The following is a 23,416-nucleotide window of genomic DNA, read 5'->3' as shown; positions in this document are numbered from 1 at the left end:
GAAGGTGACCTGGTTAATGCCATTCTTACCTACAATGTTAACAGGCTGGAGTTATCTGTCTTTATATAGAGTTATCTGTCATTTACAGAGCTTGGCATTACAGGAGCCTGAAAACCACTTTACAGAATTTGGTGTACAATAATATTCGCCCATAAATGAAGTGGTTCTCCTCTTGGAAGCAGCACGTGGCCATTAAAATCCTAAAAATTTCCAATCAGATTTCCACTGCAGTTTATACCCCCTTAATATTATTCATAACCCCTTCCTTTCTTCCTTCCTTCCTTTCCTTCACCCTGAGATTGTCATAAGGTCTTCAACAATCAGCGCTACGATTAGAGGATGTCAGAAAGTGAGATGTCTCCCTCTCCAACAGATCTGTAGCATGTTCACTGAACAGAAGCAAAGGGGTTTTGCCTGAGTATCCATATTCTTTCTCCATCTTCGTGATTATTTCGTTCAGAAATAAATGGAGAAAAACAGGAAAAAAAACCAACAACAACAACAAAAAAAACCCCTTGAAGCTGTGGTTTGAGGCATCTGGATATGCATCTGTTCAACAAAAATAGTCTACTGCACATCCTAACACACTTTACTGCATTATACATGAGCGTACTGTAGGCTAAAAAAGAAAAAAGAAAATTGCATTGGCTAAGTATGAATTTTTACAGTGCTACAAACTCAGCTGTTTATTTAAATTTGACTGCACCACAACACATCAACATGTGTAGCCAGTTGCTTTTTAGCAGAAGCAACCCAAAGTCTGCTGACACAAGACCTGCACAGTGACAGCAGACTGACAGCACAGAATTAGTGCTGGCCCACAGTTACCATGATCTCAATATGTTGTGTTCTCTACAGTTGCTAAATGACTGTTGAGTGTAGCAGGTTTGGATTCTCTGACACGGGCTGGTATCTTGCCATAAGGAAGTGACAAAAAAGTAAAGCAACTTTAGTAGAACTATGAGCAGACTTAGAAGTAGACAAAATAAGTCACTGCTATTGGTTCATGAATCAATTATACTCCATTAGCCACTAGATTAACAATGCTATGATCAATTTTCATAAAAAATTAAAGCAAAACATAGCGGGTTTTATTTCCCCCTCCTTACACAGACTGTAAGCATCCCAGGTGCTAGTTACGCAGTTAAGTGAAGTTTTAGGGGTTTTTTTGGATTTGCATGAATCCATTTTAGACATTTCAAAGGGAAGCCTAAATAATTCTTCTGTGTGCACATTGTATTATTCATACAATTTAGGACTATTACCATCATGCTAGCAAAGAAAATCTCTCTCAGACATGCATGTAACATAGCCACTTAAATCAGCATAAAATATGTGAAAAGGATGCATGAAGTTCTCCTACATCTGAAGAACTTCTTCTTCAAAAGAGTTCTCAAGTGCTGGAGTGGACTGCCCAGGGTGGTGGCAGAGTCACTTCTCCTGATGATATTCAGGAAACGTTTAGAAGTTGTACTAAGGGACACAGCTTAATGGGAAATATTGGTGATAAGTGGATGGTTGGACTGGATGGTTGGACTGGATGATCTTGGAGGTCTTTTCCAACCTTGGTGATTCTACAATTCTGTGATTCTATGATGCCTTCACTAGTGCATGAACAACAGTGATCACAACAGCTGCACAACAGTACTCAGTGCTGCAGGGGGACTGAGAAGTAAGGAAGCCCAAGGTGCTATGATCTACTGGAGCAAGTCTGGGCCCAGCTGCAGGGATCCAATTAGTTCTGATCCCAGTTTCTTCTCTGACCATACGAGTTGACCCCTTATAGTCTATCCATAGTCTGGATAAATGAGAACAACATATGTTTAATATCATATAGATGCCTCGGTTGCATAACTATTTACTTAGTGTTGTTCAAATACCGTGGTAATTGCACTTGAGTAACTGAAAGAATTACAAGCATTTAAAGAAGAAAAGCATCATGTTGGTAGTGAAGCCCCATCTTGTTCAAGCAAAACACCAGCTTTCAACCAGGTATATTCTACACCGAAAGAACAAGGGCCTACATTTAGAAGTACAGAACAGTAACAATTACTAATAATTTCACAGACCATAGACCATGACTGTCTATCCAATGGCAGCATGCCAAGTCACACTCTAAGAATTTTTGTTAAAAGAGAAAAAACTCTTTTTTTTTTTTTTAATTTTAAAATTAGGGATATTAACTTCCATGCAGAAGACCACAGTCATACAGCTATGCTACGAGAACAAGGGCATAAGTCTGTTTTTGAGGTTATTTCATTCACTTTGTTGTGTGCAGAACTCAACCGACTTGCATTCTTTATGCTTGTTCTGCACTGGCATAAGACCAGAGTTGGGCCCATAGTTCCTGACCTAATGACATTACAGTGTCTTTAGTCACAGCATGAAAATCAGAGAAAAAGCAGAACCAACCATATATGGGGAGATTAGAAGGGCAGGGAATGATTTGCCAATTTAAATTAAATGTAGCAAAATTTTAAAACTGAACTCAGTTTTCATTAGCATAGCATGAATTTGTTGGTTATTGTTTAATTTCTAAATAACACTAGTATGACAGAAGAGACCACATGATCTTTATTTTGAAAGCACAGTAATGAACAGTTTTCATGCAACATGAGCGAGGGACACAGAAAGTTTTATGTTAAATTACCTCCACTAGCATGTGCCATTTTCAGCGCTTCAAGAGAAACAGCAGGGGTTATTTCTAGCTGGCAGACAGCCACTTTGGCTTTACAGATGATATCTGAAGCTCTCTTCAGGTCTTCTGAACTTAAAAGCAGATTGGCTCCTGGAACTATTACAATAACATTCTGACCTAAAGAGAAGATATTTTTTGCATTAACTTTTTGCAATAAACTATGTAAAATGGTTATTTGCTTTTCTACAATGCCTTTCAGGTAATGATTTCAGTTTTCTTTGGAAAAAAAAAAACAAAACAGAAACAATTTAATACTTGTGGCATTTTCAAATATCCAGTTACTTCAGAAGATAATCAAAACAATCAAATGATTAACAAATACAATACTGTGCAAGAAATTCAGAGTATATTTCTTCAGGAAAGTCATGAATGAACTTTCCCCACTCTTTGGTGCTTCCTATGAACCCTAGAGAAGCACTAAACTAGTCACAGTGAAGATACAGAATATACACCCTAAGGCTGACAGGTGTATTTTCCTAATGTATTCCAATAGCATTTGAAGACAAAAGTATTGTGATCAATCTTCCCATGAGCTGGAAACAGAATATTTACATAGCAATAAAAATTATGCATGTCCTCAATTTCAGAAATGCAGTCTTTCTCTGTCTATTTGTGAAACTTCAAGTTAGAGCCCCTAACCAATATGAAAACCAGCATCAGCATGTTACAAAAAACCAGAGAGATAATGTTTGTGACTGAAGAAACCCTCAAAAGAAGTGAGTAAAAAAAGAGGATGACAGACTTTTCTGAATTTGAATTTGGTTGGTTGAATACTCTAAGAAAAGCTTTACACGTACAAGCACAGCAGTATCTCAAAGCACTCAAGATTCTTTTCAGTCTTGTAGTTTGTTTTACAGTTAGGTGAGGAGGTTCATTTACGTAGGTTCCAAATAGGTTTTTGTTTTTCTCCAGACGTGCAAGTTGCTTTCTTTTATTGCAGTTTCTTTGTTTCTTTTTTAATCTCTGTTACAACACCTAGAGACCTTCAGGCATGGGTGCCTTCAAATTAAAATTTATTATTAATCACTCAGGTATTAAATTCAATAAGTCAGTTGTTCCTTGATTTACAGGCTCAGCCCGCCCCCGCTGAAGGTTCCTTTAAGGACTGCCAATCATTAAAGGATACCAATTCTGTGATGAACTGAATTACTCTGTAAATAAATATTTATGTTTTTAAGTACATTATTTTTCTTGAATAAGACTTCAAAGTTCTTTGAATAAGAAACGTGCAAAGCTTGTCTCCCTAAATGTGCTTTGAAAAGAAAGCAGGACAATGGAAAGAATAATATAATGATCTCAGAGGGAGGGGCCCAAGCTTTCCAAAGCAATTCTGCTGTCAATGGTTTGGTACAGAACAGCTGCATTTGAAAAGCAAAACCTCAGCATTTAAAGCCAACGCCCTGCTTTTCAACAGACAATGATGGGCATCTCGGATTAAAAAACAGAAAGAAAGAAATCTGCAACAAGTAAATGCTATCAAAGATATCTGCATCCTGCTAAGGAGACTTTCAAAGGCAATAAGCATCTATTTTGGCAAACATATATGCTGAACGCTTATGGTGTAAAGCTGTAAAAAGAATAAAATACAACAGAACAAAATATATGCCTGGACTCTGTGCTACGTAGAATCTGAGACTCTATCTACATGTCTTGCTGCATTATCTTGCTAAACTATTTAGCTGTACTGACATGTATATTATTATTAGTCTTTAGAGCTAATGGCCCAAGGCGATAAGGAAGGCTGTTTGCTTAAACTTATATGTGCAAATCCAAGGTAGACCATGCTGCATTGGATTACATTCAGAAGCTTTTCTTTGTAACAACAAAAGGCCAGAGACTTAAAGTCTGCTTTAAAGCAAGCAAACCATACCTGCCAGAGAAATAAAGTACCTACTGCGGTGTAACAGACTTGACTGGCTTAAACGCAAGCTGTAATGAAAAAGCCACATTCTGTTTTTAGCTATGTATACCACACTGACTGTGAATGACAGCAGTCACCAGAAATTTATACCAGCGTGCATGAAAGCAGAATCTTGACCCATGGACTAATAACTAATACCAGAATTCTGTATTACCAACACCCATCTTGTTGAAAGCAACTATTTCTTGCCAGGGAAATCAGATGGGAAATCAGCACCAGGGACAACAGAGTTAAAGACAGATGGTAAATAGGGGATGGGTTTATCTTGTCCAACATTAACAAATTTCAAGTTTTCCAAAACATTCTACATTCTAGAGAATTCTAAGAAAACACGCTTATAAGGATTAGTTTTAGAGGTTCCTTCAACAAGAAGATAAGTATTTTCAGATGTTTTTTAATCTCCCATATCTTAGATAGCTTTTTGAGGTGAACGTGAACTATCAAAATGTCTGCGTGTCTCTTTCAACTTTAGATGAAGCCTTAAAACATTCACATAACTTAGAAACAACTCAAGTGAGGTGAAAATGTTGCCCACACCAAGAATGACAAAAATATATTTGCTGTGTTACAGATAATTCTAAAATATCTGTGCTTAAACTATAAGTTTGTAGTTTTGTAGGGAGCATCTATAGAACTGCAAGTTTTGCAGATGTCAGCTAAAATATTAAAGGCCACATTCACAGCTCTTGAAAACTAGAATAGCTAAATAAAGCTGATAAACTTACAGAAGCTTACACCAGATGGGGATTGAGTCCAATCAATACTTTAAACAGCACACATATGTATATGCAAATACTGTTCTTGGTTGGCCTTCTAAACCTGCTGCTGTTCCTTCTAAGAAGGTTAGGTAACTTGAACTATACTTTTCTTCCAAGTATCCTTTTATATTTGCCACCAGATGAGAACTCTCAGTGGAAAGCAGTAAACACTACAATGCAATAATCCTCACTTTACTGTTAATACAGGATGAAGAGCCTAAAAGTCATCAGTAGTGCTTAGAACTCACCAAGACCTCAAAGAATACAGTTAAAACAACAGGAGCAGAGCTTCTGCATTTTAATTAATTGGGAAAAAAGAACATATCTGTGACCAGAAAATGATTTTACAAGGAAAATATTTGCTGCTAAATCACACAGTTCATGGATACGAGGGCATGTTTTGGGTGTGTCACAGTGCAATAATTTCTGTGCAGTGACTTGGTAGAAGCATTGAACAGTTTTGTAAATAGAACGTTCAAGTTCATGACGAATATCAACACACAGAAATTCTATAAAAATTCCGGTGACATTTCTTTACAGTCCTGAAGGTTCAAAACAAAATTTTCTCTTTGGAAAATAATTCAATCAAGTTGGCATACATATTCTAAGTTTGCTGTGTTTATTTAACCTTACTGAAACATATATTTTGAGTGTTTGAAATTTCTGTACTACCAGTGCTTCAGTATTGAAGGTACATTTACTTACAAAAATTGCATATTCATAAATGATTAACAATCTCATCAAGTCAGCATAAAGCCTATCTCAAGTGAGGGTTATCTCATAGTATTCTCTGTAGATTTAGCTTGCAATAATGAAGAGCACTTTAATCACAACCTGCTAATCTCTGTTGTCCCCTCACTGAATTTTTGCCATGAATATGAAAGTTGTCAGATCGGTTCAAGCTACTGGCCCAGTCAGGGCAGCTTAATGGCAGTGTCAAGTCAGTACCAGATGTGGACAAAGCTACAATAAACTTTAGACATAATTAAGTAAAAAAAAATATCCATAAAGGATTTCTTTTCTTCCCTATATGTGTACATAATAATACAGCACATCTCATCATTTTATGGAGCTCTTACCCACTTAGTAAAGCACCATTAGCAGAAGATGTGTTTAAGTGACAGTAGTGGAAAGAAAGCAAGCTGAAAGAAGAAGCTGGGGTTCAGTGGTACAATGCACCTCAAAGAAAACATGTTAAGAAAGGTGGCTTGAGGTACCAATTTTTTGCCATGAAACAGGAAGTATAGATTAGATATATACAGAGTCCCGAGCTGAAGAATGTGTTTGGTCTAGAACTATCTGAAGAGGAAGTCATATAAAAGAAAGAACTTGAAAGGAACAGCGGGTTCTAGAAAAAAAAGTGCTGTACAGATTTTTGAGACCAGCTCAGAGTTGACTTTTTACAGCATCTCTGGGTTGCACATTATCCAACCCATAAACTTGTTAAACATCTCCCTGCCATTTTGAATTAAAGCAGCATTTAAGCTTTCCTTCACTGAAATGACACTGTACTGTCTTGAAACATAATGCAATTTTGAGAGTAACAAATGCACTTGATAATTTTCCTTTTCTTTTTTTTTTTTTAAATTATTTTGCCAATTTAAATAATGGTTGAGCTATACCTGTGTAATTCAGCAAAAATCTTGCAAGAAATTCAATATGGTGCTGTACAGACACAGGAAATACGAGGGAATCTTTACTTCAGAACTTCCTCTGACTCTTTTCCTCCATCATAGTACGCTCTCTCTATTTGAGGATCTCTCCCACTTCCAGCTGTGATATTACACTGTTGATTGGAGTTGGTATTTTCTACAAGTATCAGTACTTATAAAGAACTGGTAAGATGCAGGTGAGCTACATGAAAATACAGCAATTAAAACATCATGATTTAAAGCGATATCTGTTTCCTGCTCGTTCCTCATTATCTTAACACAAACTGACACCCCCTGTCACCCCTGCAAACCACCAAATGCTTCCCTTATATGTATAATTTGAGCCAGCAGAAACTGCTTTACATGAGTATCTGCACTGAATGCCTTGATGTTTCAGCTATGCCAGCACAACTACTGTGGTAAAACATGCATGTATAGACAAGCCCTTTGAAAAGTGCGGTAAAACCTGTTTAGGTCAAAATCAGCCAGGTTTCTACAAGAAAATAAGTGTCTCTTGCAACAGCAAAGCACATAAGTACTGCTATTTTATTACAATTTACTCAATTCAGGCGCCAGATGGTTTTAGATAGAAGTAACAACCAGAACCATTATCAATTCTGTGCATCTGTTTGCATTACAGCACAGTTCTGACCAGGTTTGCACTTCTACTAGATTTTACATTAAATCTGAGGCCAGTGGAAACTTAATTTAGTTGGTTTTTTTTGTTGTAGTTTCTGAAAGAAACAAACTACATCATATTATGTTTTATTCTCTTCACTGTAAGAATCACAAGACTATCAAAGACTATTCACACTAACACATAAGGTAATCCACTGTTAACCGCATGGCACTGATCAGTTTCCCTTTCCTAATGCTTATACTAGTTTTAAATCCACAAGGTGCTTTTGTTTCTTATCCTTCAGAAATTCATTTCTACTTGTTCAGATCTCAGCTATGCTTAACTTAGCTGGCCATACATATGAACTATGAAATACTTAGGTTTCTTCTTATGCTTCTTATTCTGGACAACAGACCTAAAGCCAATTATGCACAAAGCAGTGAGGCTTGGGAACATGCTCTACTGGATTCTCACTGTCTCACCCATTTACAGTGATCACAGTAATGACTGTATGCAGCAAAAGAAAGAATTCTTAAGATCTGCAATAGTAATTTACCTGCTAATCTAAACCAAGAGAAGGCAGGTATCCAGTTTATTTGGTGTATTACAGGTACCTTATTCTTGAATTAGAGCTGTCATGTATTTGATTAATCTTACTTAGGCAAAATTAAACTCACATCTCCAACTAATTTGCTTAATTTTCCTGAATGTTCCTGTGTAGACTTGCCTTTAGTCACCGTTCCTTCCCAGGTTTGCTCCTGGAGAGAACAGCCATGTTTCCTTTGCCGTCTTGAGCTGTAGCCCAATGTACCATCAAGTTACATAGGAACTTGTTAAGTTGATGTGTCAGCTAAGCTGCGGTACCTGTTCAAATGAAGGCTATTAGCTGCACCAAAACTGAATTAATTCAGTCACACTTAATCTGTTATGTTTGCATAAACATTAATTGACCTGTACTCTCAAGTTTTATCTAGATGCAAGTGGTTATCCTAAAAGCTCTCAGACACAAGTTTGCTTGAAGAGAAAAAGAAGGTTTTCAGAGGATAGTTTAGCGGTCTTGAAGAGGTATATGAAAACAAGCTAACTCTTCACTCCTTTTTCCCCTGCAACATGAGAGCAAAGGCACATGCCAAGGAAGAATAATATGGAAAAAAAAACAGATTTGCCATTTAATCGTGTATTCAATGCTGCAGATGCAGCCTGGGATCAAGAATTGCAGTAATACTAAAATAATAGCATAAATATTTGTACTAATACTAAGGACAATTATATTTTCTGATTCAGAGCATAATGATTCATTCAGTGTGCTCAGGAGGCAAACTCTTCACTCACAGCAAAAAGTGCCAAGCAAATCATGGTGGAAAAGGAAAGCTTTAACCTCCTTCTGATACACCTTTGCCTGTGCACAGTGTGAAACTGGATAGATCAGCTGGCTGGTTGAATTATGGTCATCATGTTGCTAGTGTAAGAGGCTGACTCTGATGCTTTTAGGCACCTCATTCTACAAATTCACAATAATGTATGAATAAGACCACGAAAAAGATGAAAGATGTAAAAAACTAATTCGACAGTTAAAAGTGACACGTCAAAGATGGTGTTTTTTGTGTCAGTAGAGACATAATGAAGAAGACAACTCTGAATAGAAATAATGTACCTTCACTGTTGACAATTATTGAAGCAGTTCCAGTAACAGCATCTGCAGTCTGACCTACAAATGCTAAGAAAGAGAAAAGTTACAGCATGCATTAGTTCAATACATTACTTTCAACCAATAGCATGTGATTCAGTTTAATTGAATTAAATCTAAAATGAACTCATAACCTCCAGCAATTTAAAAATGCTAATTACTCTTTCATGTGCAACAATGCCAGAGAAGCAAACGAAAACAAAAAGTGTTAATTTACACCCACAAAACAGAAATGTGAGTCCAACATTCTTTAATTTGGCTACATCCCTGCTTTAAAGAAAGCATGTTATTTATACAGCGTTCTCAGGCACTCTCCACTCCTACATGGAAGTATTTATTTTATCCAATAGAACAATAGAGTCAAGGCTGGAGAAACCTAAGATATTAAAATAACACAGCATTTAATTCTCCGTTGATTTGCATTTTCAGTAGAAACATTAACATGTAGTATGAAGGCAGCATGAGGCTATGTTTCCTCTTGGCATTATTATTCAGATATCTAGAAGTTAAGCTGGCAGCACTGTCTGTTATTAAGATTGTTCAATATTTACTACTGTAAGAGCAGGTTTTCAGATGTCAGATAATTTGTCAAATATTAACCAGTGGTCCAAAAGTTTCCATGATAATGGATTGCATTAGGTAACACAGTAGTAAAAAAAAACCGTCAAAAAAGTTCAGTTTTCTTTCCCTAAAAAGTGCATGCAAGGAAAATACAACGTTGTTTTTGAGGTAAATTCTGGTGACCTTCTGTTTAAGAAGCTCGGTTGTTTTAACATTTTAGAACATGGACTTGAGGCTGGGCAAGGGCTGGCTCCTTTCTCAAGCTGTGCTCTTTCTGGAAAATTTAAATACCTGTTCAAATTTGAACAAGGCTGGAAGAAAAACAACCCGTAACATCATGATTATGCAGATCTGCTAAAGTACTGGAATTACTTGCCCTGGAGGTTCCCTTATCTAGCTCAGTTACATGGGTCAGTGCAGAACTTTCCTTGCAAATGTGGTTTCTTTTCACCACGAGCTAGGTTTGCACATTAGAATTAAAAGCAAAGACCTTGTGTCTTTTGTGCTCTTTCTGCAGAAAATACACTGTATGAGGAAGCAGTTCACTGTTCAGTTCAAATGCAGAGGAGCTGGCATTGGAAGGAGAGAGAGCAAAACAACAGTAAAGATCTAAACAGTCTGAGCAGTACTGGTAGCAGGTGGGTTGTGCAGACAGGAAGAGTGGGAAAGTTAGGAAACAGAGTGGGACTGAAAAGAAAAAAGGTAAGGTGGTATACTGAGAATCAGAAGAACATTAAAAAGAAGTCATACGAAAAGGATCTAGGGTATGAAGTGGACAGAAGTGGATTTACAGCAAGGATCCAGTAGCCAGTATCCTTATGTATATAATTACAGGGATGGGATAGATGTGGATTAAACTGGGATGAAAAGCAAGTCATGGGACTGACATATGATAGTCCTGTGTGAAAATGTCTGTGTACGCTGAATCATCCTTGCCTCCAAAACCTGGAATGCAAGCTGGGATCCAAGACTCAATCATTTAAATCAGAAAAGAAGAAATGTAAGGCTGGCTATGGAATATACATTTTGATTAACTGCTATGCATTATAATAGCTTTTTTTACATGATCAAAGACTTTATTCATGAAGTAGGCCTGCTTTAGATTGATTTATAACTAACAGACATTGGTTTTATGGTATCATTGCCTGATTACTTGTGCAAGTTGGAAGATAGGCAAAGAATAAACTTCTGTATATATTTGTGAAGTATTAAGATGCTATAGTGATAAGCATAATGAAGGAACCCACAAAATACTAATAATTCTCTCTCTAAAGTGAGATTTGAATCATGCAGTAATTGAAACTTGATGCTGCATATTAGACAGAATAAACAGAATATTGAATTGCCACTTAGTGATTTTATCTGTCCGCTCTGTCCACACTGAAAGAGACAAGAGGTTTATAAACAAAATTATGATCATGGACTTAAGCAGCACACAATAATACATTTACATAGAGAGAGAATTAGAGTTAATAAAGGTGCAAAGATAGTAGAATATTGTGAATGCTTAACTTTACCTTTTCCTGAAAGTCTTTCACTGTTGATTTTTGTACATATACGTATTACTAAACACTGGCTGCAGTCTCTTAAATGACCGCACACCATTTTAAAAGTAGAAATGAAATGAACTGAGTTGACAAATGCTTTTCTATTTTTTTCCTTCTTTCCCAACGTGAAAGGATAATCAAACTGGATTTTTCAGTTTCTCACCAGGCATTATTGCTATCAATGCCAGCCTAAACACATGCATGACAGTAAGTTATCTTCAAGTGATTTTTACTGATGTAATCATCTGAGACTTGGAGGTAATAACATTACATTTTATTTTTAGTGGTACAGCTGACATCGGAAGTCCACATAATCTAACCAATAGTCATTAATTCTACCCATTTATGTCAAAACAATTATTTGGTGTTCTGAATGGTAAGACATATCCAATAAGGCAATTAAATATTAAAAAAAAAAAAACCCACAACATTCACTATTAATTTTTAAAGCTTAGAAATAATTCAAAAGGCTTTTTTAAGGTAAAAATTTACCTGTAGAAACACCATTCTTCTTCAAATTTGCAACATAATCATTGCCAAATGAATCCTTCCCAACCTATACAAAACAAGAAAGGTTATCGCTATAGAAAGGTGAGCTTGTCTTTAGGCAGCAGAATGCTCTAATGCAATTTGAATACAACATTTTCTATTTTGCAACATATTGCCCTATTTTTGGAAAAGCATTCTGCAGATCTCTCCTTCTCTATTACACCCTTCCTCTAACTATGTCTCTGTTTTCAAGCTTCATTCTCATACAACCACTGTGTTCCCTTGAAAGTGATGCTCTCTGGAAGTGTTCTGAATCTTATACTCCTGGATCGGCAGTCGATTTTTAATTGACAACATTAGTAGCAACTTCAGTGTTCTTCTTAAGTGCAGTTCATACTTGAATTTTCCACCTCAGAGTTTTCTTGGTGGAAAAATATCAGTGATTACGATCTAGAAAGTGACTATAAACATGGCATTTCTGATTTCTATAATTTCTCAGTACTGGGTGAACTGTTTATGAATTGAAAATGTTTGTTTTATCCAGCATCACCAGACCAAGATGAGATGAGTTAGAGAGTCAAGCTATGCTTCACTGCTTTTCTAAAAGCGAGTTAAAAAGACTGTAATTTCAGTTGCACTAATCCTTTCAGATGAACAGATTTCTGCTTTCTGTTTAGTCAGAGTAATAAACATTTGTTTTGGTTACATCACACAAGCTGAAAAAAAGATGAGGTATATGGAGGGAAAAAAAAAAAAGTCTAACTTATTTAATGTCAAAATAGTGTTTTGATTATAATGCCAACGTGGTTTTTAGTTCACCAGTTTTAGCCTGCGTGTCTTAGCACTTACCGTTTGTGCTCCTACTTCTAAGAGCAAGTTGTATATCTGAGCAGTATCAATGACTGACTAATGATATCAGAAGTATTGTTTCAAGAGGAAAAAAAAGTCATATTTCAGGTAAGAAACCAAACGAAGATCCTGGTCATGGTCTAGAGATGAAGAGTCCCTGACTGATGATTCATCTTCCCATAGAGCAGAGCTAATAGCTAAAGCTGTCTCTGGGTTACTCCAAAGTACAAAGCAGCTGCCTCTAATGCCTGCTCTGAAATTTGTCTAAATGAATATAAATATGAATTAATTCTCTTAGTAAGCTCTGAGAAGGCTTGTGTACCAGCAGTGATCAAATCCTACAATTTGGAATTCTAAAATTTGTAGTATCACAGATGAGTGATCCTTCCCCTCACTTATTCTATTGTATAACCATGTTTTGAAACATACTTTCATTTCTGACATCTTCTATAACGGATTTTTAAAAAGCATGATTAGAGCAGGTCCCAGTTTTTTACCAAAAGAGGACAGCAGTGTAGGTCAAAACAGTGTAATCAGATGAAATGCTCCTCTAACAAAGGGGGGGAAAAACCACAAACAATAAAAAGAACAAAACCAACATTTTCTTTAGTCACTGTGTTATTCATTGTTTGCATATTAGAATATTTCCGTATCTCTGATTACTCCCAGTTTGCCAGACAGGGCTGCATCTTCTGACTGCTTTTGGCTGGATGACTGCAGCCATTTGCAATTTAAGCATGGGTTGTGCTTACCTTTGTAGCCTAACGGCTGTGCTATGGAAATGCATTCCACCTGATGTTGTCATCTTTTCCTTCCCTATCTGCCACAAAGCTTCTACAACAAATCTCAGGATTTGCTCAGTTATTTCAGCAATATGAAGTATTTCATAACTATTTCCCGAAAGCTCAACTGAAACCTACTTCCTCCAGCTCTGGGACCTACATAACTGAAAGGCAGGCACCCCTTATTGTTCAACTGTCACAACAACTGAGATCAGCCATGGCATTTTTGCTCACAGCAACAGATCTCAGGACTGGAGGCAAGCGCTTGGAGAAGTTCTGTTAATGTCCTTTTCCTCTGGAAAGCTTTTTCCATGTTAGTTCATCAGTATCCAACCCAGTTAATCCCAGTGTATTTGAAGGGCTTATCTTACCATTCAGGCTTTACCTCCAAGGAAGATAGAGTACTGGGAATGAGACTCATTTCAGATTAAAGGCATACTTACTGACCATGTCAAATTATGTAACATTGTTTTAAACATTTTCTGGTTTTGCTGTAATGCTGCCAGACAGACTATTGGATAAACAGAAAACTAAATGTCTTACTCTGTTGACCACAGAACACTATATGTGCTGAAGCAGCATTTCTTCTTTCTTGAGTTCTTAACAATAGCAGTTAGACATGCATTGTGGTCTCATGGTTTGCACATTAGCACGAGTGGAATTACATCAGTATTTTTCAACCTGGGTTTTCTTTGCTTACTATGTTTCCCATATACAGCTAGGAGAGCTGGCTGGCATCATAATAGGTAAAAGAATCAAACTCGTCTGTACCTGAAAATTAATTGCAACAAAAACATGTACTTCTTGACCATTTCTTCAATCTTTTCTATATAAGCATTTTTTGAGAGTGTTTACTGTCTTCATCGCTTTGAGAATGCTTCTAAAGAAAAGTATGGGATTAACAGAAAACACAAAAATAACTGGAGATAACCATCATACTCTGGTCTGTGTCCTAGATCTATCCAAGTTTTTACAATAAAGAGAGCACTCAAGTACTTTATCTTCAACTTGGATTACAGATCACCTAAAGAGATCACTACATAGCATGGCAGTCCAGCACTTTCTGAGTAAAAACAAAATGCAGCTGAGGCTTAAGCAGAATTGAGTATATGTGTTATGAGGTTACTGATATAAATGGCCAATGAAGATCATCCCTAATTGTTTGTCAGAAGTAGAACAGGACTTTTTTTCAGAACATACAATGTCTTTCAGATAAACTCTTTCCATGTTCTTAGTCTAGGCCGCTTAGCAGATTTTTTGGTAATGGCTGCAATGACGGTGACTTTAGACCCTCTCAAGACCACACTTCCTGTACTGCAGAGGGGTTCTTATAATAACACAAGCAATTCCCTTATCCTCTTAGATCCTTTAGTTCCCCAATGGCAAACTTGTATGCTTCTCTAAACCACTGCCTTTCTTGCCTTTTAGAAGCTGCATCTGTTCCACCAATATGTTGTTTTACTGTACCAAGCAAACTGAGGAAGGCAGCTTAAAGATCAATAAAGATCAATACTATGATAGATATTGATAACCCAGAATAACAGCTCTCACTTCCAGTGATTTTTAGGCAGGAAGTGGAACAATATTTGCATTTCCACTAGTCAAACTTGGTATTTGGATTCAAAATTAAAATCAACAGCATTCTACACTACATCTACCTCTCAGCCATCCTAGAGCTCCCTTTCTCAAACCCTGAAGAGATCATCAGTGCCTCTCTTTTATGCTTTGAAGCTCTCACGTATGAAGAATGTTTTGTCATTTGACCTGAGATGCCTATGTTTACTCTTGTTGAATAGAGCCTCTGTCTAAATTACAGTTTTTGTAAGAGGATGCCACACTCCAATGGAATGTCCCTCTGGTACTAATACTGATTCCATTCCCAGAACTTCAGATTGTAGCAGCAATTGATTCATGTTGGGAATTACAACCAAAGCATAAAAATGTACTGTGCATAGAGTGTGTGTGAGGAACAATGTGCCTTTAAGATTCACTGCATACTTAAGACAACTTACTAAGCAAAAAATAACTGAATTGTAATGCATTAGTAATACCCAGCTCGTCTAAGTTATACTCAGCAAGTGACTTTATACAGTTTCCCATTGATCTATGAGGATAAAATATCTTACAGCTCTGAGAACAGACTATTTTGAGAGGCTATACAATTTAAAAAGTAAATAGTAACTTTATTTATAATTTTATATACAAAATAAAAAAGACAAACATTTGTAGATATTAGAGAAATGTGAAAGAAATAAAGAAATGAAGGAAGGAAGGAAGGAAGGAAGGAAGGAAGGAAGGAAGGAAGGAAGGAAGGAAGGAAGGAAGGAAGGAAGGAAGGAAGGAAGGAAGGAAGGAAGGAAGGAAGGAAGGAAGGAAGGAAGGAAGGAAGGAAGGAAGGAAGGAAGGAAGGAAGGAAGGAAGGAAGGAAGGAAGGAAGGAAGGAAGGAAGGAAGGAAGGAAGGAAGGAAGGAAGGAAGGAAGGAAGGAAGGAAGGAAGGAAGGAAGGAAGGAAGGAAAGAAAGAAAGAAAGAAAGAAAGAAAGAAAGAAAGAAAGAAAGAAAGAAAGAAAGAAAGAAAGAAAGAAAGAAAGAAAGAAAGAAAGAAAGAAAGAAAGAAAGAAAGAAAGAAAGAAAGAAAGAAAGAAAGAAAGAAAGAAAGAAAGAAAGAAAGAAAGAAAGAAAGAAAGAAAGAAAGAAAGAAAGAATTAGCCTTTACTGAAATGGCATAAATATGATTTGGGAAAGTAACTCAAACTTACTAAATTTTATTAGGAAAGCAAATGGTTCCAGGAACATGTATTCACTGAACATAGCATAGACCATTAAAAAATAAAAAAAAAAATTCACACTTTTAATGAAAAAAAAACCCTTTAACATTTAGCAGGAAATGTTAGCAGAGAATTCATTGCCAATTCATCTTGTGCTAGAATCTGATCACTCACGAATGCAAAGATGATCAAATACTTTAAATATTAAAAAAGTACAAGCATTCCCAGTATAAATTAAAAAAACACCAAACAACAAACCACCAAAACAAACCCAACCAACAAATCAAACAAAAAACAACACTTCAGAACAATTAGCTATAACAAGCCACAGAAGTGCTTAAAGGTATAATTCAGATCTATAGTTATCAATCTTTCGCCTAAATATAAGGTGAATTAGTAGTGAGAAAGGCTTCCTTGAGATGTCTTTGGTACTCCACAAAAAAAAGCCCAACAGCTGACGATCCAACAAATTTAGCATCCTCTCCCTGCTGTGGCAGTAACAAAGTGCATCCAGGCCATCTGAAGCTTCATCTGCAGATAGTGTGCGTTAGACAATAAGGCTACAAAGAGATAAAATTTGATCTTACCCTTAGTAACGATCACTCAAAACGACCAACATTTAATGGCAAAAATCAAAGAAAAGCACTGCAAAAATATAGTGTCTGCTAGGCAGAATGAGTCCAATGGTCTGCTTATATTCCTTCCTGAATTTGTTACTATTTTACCTGTGTTTGTTTTTTATAATCATCTACAAAGTAAACTGCAGGTTGACTGCAGTGTCTAGTACCTGAATGTCATCACTGAAGCCCTGACAGTTCTAACAATGGGGAACATAAGGATCAAGTTAACTTGAATTTTGAACATTTCTAATTTTCCTCAATTCTTCCTTTTGTGGTACATCAATTTCAATTTTGCAATCTTTATTTATGTGCAATTTCTGCCAGATCTCTAGCCAATTACTCTCTGGCTCTGGCAGTGTTTTTAGAACAGCCTCCTGGTCATATTTCGTGCTTAAATTTATAGCTGAAATAAGGAGAAAAAGAGGGGATTAGAGAGGGATTTAAAAAAAAAAAAGAAAGAAGCAACAGCAATAAAGCTCTTTTCTGTAAGACAATCAAAGGTTTACTGGAATTTGCATGGATGCTTCATTCAGCTGTAATCCAAGAGCAAGTCAGCACTTACCTTGCAGATCAGAGAGGTCCTGGCCCCAAGTCGAGCAGACTGGACACATTGATTGGCTCCTTTCCCACCAAAACCAATGAAAAACTTCTGTCCGAGGATAGTTTCTCCAGCTCTTGGCAATCTTGTGGTAAAGCTATTCCAATTTAAAGCAATATTTACATACATTAATGACTGAAAATAGCAACCATCTTCAAAATAAGAGTTACATTCTTACAGTTTTAAATGGTCCAATAGCCACCCAATATGAACATAAAAGACCGGAAAGTCCTTTTAGGGTCTCTAGTCCACAAACCACCAGTTTATGTTTATTCCTTATATACCACTCAGTCAAGCTGCTCATTTATTACTTAGGAGAGGGACTGCATTTCTGTTGTTTCTGTTTCGTGTTTTGACCAGAAAAAGAAGCGGTTGATCCCTGACTGGGATTTCCCAGTCCTAATTTAATACAGATACATAATAAATCTATAAGTCTTACTGTTCATGTTGCTTTACTGCAACATTCATCTCACCTTTACACATTGTTCATTTAATTTCATTATATCTAATTATACACTCTTGAGCCACCCTAAGTAATTTTTCACTTTGTTGATGTTCACACCCCTGAAAATTGTAGATCATTATCAAAGCTTTCCTCCCTTCTGCTGTCACTCAGCAGTGACTACTCTCTCTTTTAAATCAAACCTTACAACTTCTTAATGTTTTGTTGTTTGAACTGACTTCAATTACACTGAAATCCTTCTGAGGATGGGTGCTTGGATAGAGGAGCACTATTACAAGTGGAGACCCATTGGGGATGGCTGCCTGAAAAGGACATGAGGAAAGTACGCATATTACTCTCGACTTTATACTGCACATTTTAGGGCACGTTAGTGTTGACAAAATCGTATTGGAGTTAATGCCAGAATGCAGCCATACCAACTGAAAGTTTTCAAGAAAAAGCAAGCACTTTCTCCTTACTAATCTTCAATTTCAACATCCATATGTCCGAATGTTTAGGACCACAAGGAAAATGAAATCTAAACTAGTGAAACTATGTAAGTCTTGAACTCCCACAAGATCTGTGCTCTGAGGCAGCTGCTATGGGTCTGTCCCTTAGCAGTAGTTGCTGAAGATATGCAGGTTGGGATGCAAACACCGGTTAGGGATGTTTGCTAACAGAGCACTCCAAGTTTCAGTGTAGGAGTATGGTACCCAGTCAGCAGGCTTTCTTGCATGGAAGGTTGGAGAGAAACCCCAGGAAGACTCACAAGTACAGCTACCGGCACTTATTTTGTTTCTAGGCAAGTAGAGCCAGGTAACATTCTGTTTGGAAATGTTTAAGCCATTTTCACTAAAAATGTAATGGTGATTTACAAGTATATGTATAAGTACCTTGTATACATGGAAGGGGTTGTTAAATTAAAGCAGTTTCCCACAGCAGCCACTGGCAGGTTGTTTACAACAAAGAGTAACTAATGTTTCAGGGAACAACGTGTAATGATAGTAGTAATGAACAAGGTGTATTAATAGCAACATCTATAATTTATTGCTATTTTCTCAATTTTATGTGTCAGTGGAAGCCAAAATAGTGACTATTGCGGACTGGAGAATGAAGGTCACAAAACTCAGACAAGGAAGCTCCTGTTTGGTCACTGCCAGGCTTCTGCCTGCATACTGCCAGAATTATGTGTCACTCAGCAAAGAATAGTTGTTACACTCAGCCTTGGTAAGCAATAGTAATAGTAGCTCTTGTACAGCTCATTTCTTTGACAGATCTCACTACACTTTAAAAAGCAGAACAACATTGTTATTCCTGTTTCGTGGGTGTGAAACTTAGGCAAGTCATTTTGCCTTTTTGTTCCTTGGGTCAGCAAGAAACCACCGGCAAAAACAAAAGCAGAGATCAGCTCAATCCTCCAGCACACACAGTCTTCTCATTTCAGTTCTACACTGAGAAAATGGTATCAAGTCTCAGTTCATCTTCCTTCCTTAGGGTGTTTTAGGAGATTACAGCTAATTCTAAATAGAACTTGTTTCTTAAAAACCTCATACATTTTTAGAGGAAGATGAACAACTGTGACATCCCAGCAGGCATCTGCTAATGGTGCAGCTTTGAGATCATGCGCATTTGTGAGAAGCACGTTCAACCATCCATACTCATACATATATGTTTTAACAGTGGCTAGACCGTGACTTGATTCTTCTCTCAGTTATGTTGGCATCAGCATGCAACTCCAATGAAGGCAACATAATTACACCGGTGAAAAAACAGGCTTGGTGAGGTGAGGATCTGTGCCTCTGTGTTTCAAGTAGGACAGCAAAACAACTGCCTGTGGGAATCAAACAGCTTGTTGAAGACGGGAAGATGACCTTTTTTATTGCTTTGATGAAAACGTACATGGCAAAGGGCAAAGGATCAAGTTGGAACAGTGATTTGTAATTAGCCAATTTTAAAAATAGGCTAACAGACCAGGTAAGAACACGCAGCGAGTTCCTGTAGCTCACTGTAAACAAAAAAAGCTGACCTCCTTGCACTTCAGGCACGATCACCAAGCCTTTCAGAACAATTCTATACTCCAAAAGCCTATTTTTATCTTCCATATTAAACAAATCCAAAGTACTGATCTATATACATAGCCTGAAAGTTTCACTTTCACTGACATAGGTATTCGAGATTTTTTTTTCCCCCCAAATGCAACACTTTTCTCTTGTCATTTCATTCTGCAACTGCACAAACTTTCAGATCAGATCAGCCAACTTTAACGAGCATTTCAGGCTTCTGTTGTGAGCATGCAACGATGAGTAATCTTGTATAAGGAACCCTATAAATTCTTGGCTTGTTGATGGTGCCACAAAGAATACGCAGAATGGCCTAAAAGTGATGAAACAGCCAATGTTACACCAAAACTAGGCTACATAAGTTAATTAGAAAAACTGTCACACTGGTTTTCAGAATTGTTACATAAAGTGTTTTGTAAAGCTATTTACAACTTTGGCATAATTTGAAAACACTGACATGAAAAAAGTAATTTAAGTTGCTGGCCAACAGACTGCTGTTAGCTTATGTGAGAAATTCTCCACAGCTTTGAGAGGATAAATGGGGTAGAGGATATTGATCTCACATCTTATGAGCAACCAGAAACTAAATGTGAAATCCCCCAAGACCTATTAGATGGGAAAAAAACAAACAAACTATAGAATATGTTTTGCAAATTGTGCACAGAAATACAGATCGTGTTTATGGAGGAACTTTCAGACTAAAACATCCTGAAATGCTTTGGGCTACAAATAAAGGGATATAATCACTCAAAATTTCAACAGTTTTAACAAAACAATATTTAAACGTAAGAAGCGCACAGCAGCACTACCCACAGTTTTTGGTGGGAAATGGGAAATGAAGATTCTTACATCCAGCTATGCTTCAGAGGTTTGGCACAAACAGAAGTACACAAATAACAATTTCAGCATTGCATTAGCTTTGACCCTTTATCCAGTGTGTGCCACAAGTTCTGTTAAAGGCTAGAGCTGGCTAGCACTTGTGTTTTAGACAGAACCTTTCATTACCTCAGTCATGAATGAGAGGTAAAATGAAACTGAGTTATGAATCCCTCTTTCCATAGTAGTCTGGTTTTCTTGAACAGTTCCCATCTAGCAGCAACTAGATCACCATCAGAAATACTGTATCTGAAAGGAGAAGGAAGGGAAAGGGAACAGTGAGCATAAGCAGTACCTGCATAAACTAATCTTGAAATTAATAATGGTTTGCTTCCGATTCCTGATGCCTAACCAGAGTCTGTTCAGTGTTTTCATCATGCAAAATACTACAAGGGTACACTATTACTGTCAGCTTAAGCTGATGTAAGACCACACTGATAAAAAAGCATTTTACCAAAGTTCATTGTGCATTACCCTTATTGCTTACAGAGTTCACTGATGTAAAATGTTTTGGTTTTTTTCCACGGGTCATTTTAGTTAGGATCAGCAAACTGACCCAGACTGGTGTGCAGCAGGCAGGGTGGGCCAATGCATGCTGCCAGGACTGAGGGCAGGGTGAGTGAGGGAGCAGCAGAACTGCCTTCCCTGTAGCCATACGGGCATGCTGCCCTGTGCCAATGATATTACCCTGTCTATTGAAAACATGGGATTCTATGCAACCAGGGCTTAGTTAATAGTACAGCATGCTTCGTTCTGTAGGAATGTTGAAGAAAAGCATAAAGTCTCAGTTTATTTCTGGGAAACAACATGGTTTTAGCATGCATGAGAAAGAGAAGAAAAAAAAAGATGTACGTCAACATTTTTCTTTTGAAGAAAGGAAAAACAATATTCTCATCAGGCAGTTCAGAGGGGAAGAGAATTTGTATGTTAGATTAGATATCGCATTATCTAAGATGACTGTCATTTACATAGTATCTAAAGAATATTTAAACATCTTTTTTTTTTCTTTTTTTTTTTTTTTTTTCCTCCTGAAGAACAGTGAAGATAATCAAGGGTATCAAAAAAGTAGCAGAAATGATGCATTTAAAAGTATTTGAATGAACAGCAATATAATGTGAAGGCTTAGAATTTAGCTTTGATTCTGCTCTCTTTGAATCCCTGAATAAAATTATTGTATACAGGCTCCTTCTCCCCTCCCGGGAATTCCCTAAAATGGGGAAAATCCCTGGGAGATTAGAGTAGGTGTAGCTCGCCACTGTCTAGTACATACAATTTACAGGGCTTTCATGCTCCTCAGAGCCGAACAAATACAAAGGAAAGAACGGCTCTTGCCTCTAACTAGGAATATTAGTACATCGTTGTGGTGAAAAAGTCTCAGACCTCTTTTGGATCTGGCATAATATTTTGGTTTAGCCTCGGTCTCTTTTGTCTCACATAATTTTTAAAGATTTGAACATGTACTATGGGAAAGTATCCATAATATGGAGACAAAAAGACCACAATTCTTTTCAAAATCTGATGTTCTTGACTCGTTCTTGCTTTCATCCCTTTTAATCATCCACTAAAGCATCTTATTGGAAGGTAGAAAACTTCCAGGACTTATGAAGAGATCACCTCAGGAATGCAGTTAACTACAGTTTGGTTTAAATATTGGGCTATCCTGTTCTAGGTTCTTAGTCTCACTTCAAATCTCTATGACTGAAAAAAGTTAGAGACAGTTGGAAATAATAGAAAATTCTCAATGTATTCTTCCAGTTATTTCCCCTAATATGACAAGTCTTTCTTTAAAAAAGTTCACTTTTCAAACCACTCAAATAATGGGCTATCAATTCTTGGATGGTCTGGGTGCTCCTGTTATAACACATAATGAACACCATAAGAAAAGTACCCAAACTGCTACCTGGTAAAATAATTGATGGCTAAAGAACAGCCCTTTCACAGGACAGTGCTGAAGTACAGTGGCAGTGTGAGATATAGAAACTTCACCCCATCTTCCATTCTGAAGATTTTGCTAAAACTCACTAATTTTACATAACTTACAATCTGTCACCACGGCACAAATGACAAATTAGTGCAGAGCAGGAGGAATCTTTTCATCCAGTGTTGTGATCAAAGAAATACATGCATTTTATCAAACATATATATATATATTTTCTAAAGAAAGACTATTTCGTAGATCTCATTACTGAATGGGTCAATAGTTGAACTGACACAATGGTGAACATCTCCGGCAAGTGAAAAAATTAAATGGCTCAGACTACAGGAGGGCCACAGGAGCGCTACCTTCTTATATGAGCTTTACTTCTTCCAAAATACTATTGTGCAATCACAACCTCAGTTTAAACAGACCAAAACACACAATGTGTAGAATGAGAACAGATGTCTGTACCCTCCAACAAGGACTTCAGTGAATGTTTCTGCTGGCCCTCTGTACAGGGATACATTCTGACCTATTAGATCTTAAAAGATGGGACAAAGAAAGCACTCAAA

General features: G+C 37.0%; 1 protein-coding gene across 12 annotated transcripts in view; it reads right to left on the bottom strand.

The window, feature by feature from the left end:
* Positions 1–23,416, bottom strand: part of RBKS (ribokinase) — a 66,824-nt gene that overhangs the window by 30,524 nt on the left and 12,884 nt on the right. For 5 of the 12 annotated variants that reach the window (XR_014943878.1, XM_085541200.1, XM_015857414.2 and 2 more), the window contains exons 2-5: positions 17,513–17,645; positions 11,936–11,999; positions 9,303–9,365; positions 2,651–2,815 (exon numbers count right to left, since the gene is read on the bottom strand). Coding sequence is in view for 8 of the 12 variants with exons in the window: in XM_085541200.1 (XP_085397326.1) it covers positions 2,651–2,815; positions 9,303–9,365; positions 11,936–11,999; positions 17,513–17,645 (425 nt within the window). In the remaining 4 variants the exon portion in view is untranslated. Of the gene's footprint in view, positions 1–2,650; positions 2,816–9,302; positions 9,366–11,935; positions 12,000–15,720; positions 16,891–17,512; positions 17,646–21,055; positions 21,176–23,416 lie in introns of those variants that run through there. The other 7 variants (XR_014943875.1, XR_014943876.1, XM_085541206.1 and 4 more) reach the window with 4 other exon arrangements.

This window comes from Coturnix japonica, chromosome 3 (genome assembly GCF_054131305.1).
Source record: "Coturnix japonica strain WE chromosome 3, WE-NBRP24, whole genome shotgun sequence".
Lineage (NCBI taxonomy): Eukaryota > Metazoa > Chordata > Aves > Galliformes > Phasianidae > Coturnix > Coturnix japonica.
The sequence above is the reverse complement of the archived record's forward strand: the minus strand, read 5'-3'. Positions and strand labels throughout refer to the sequence as shown.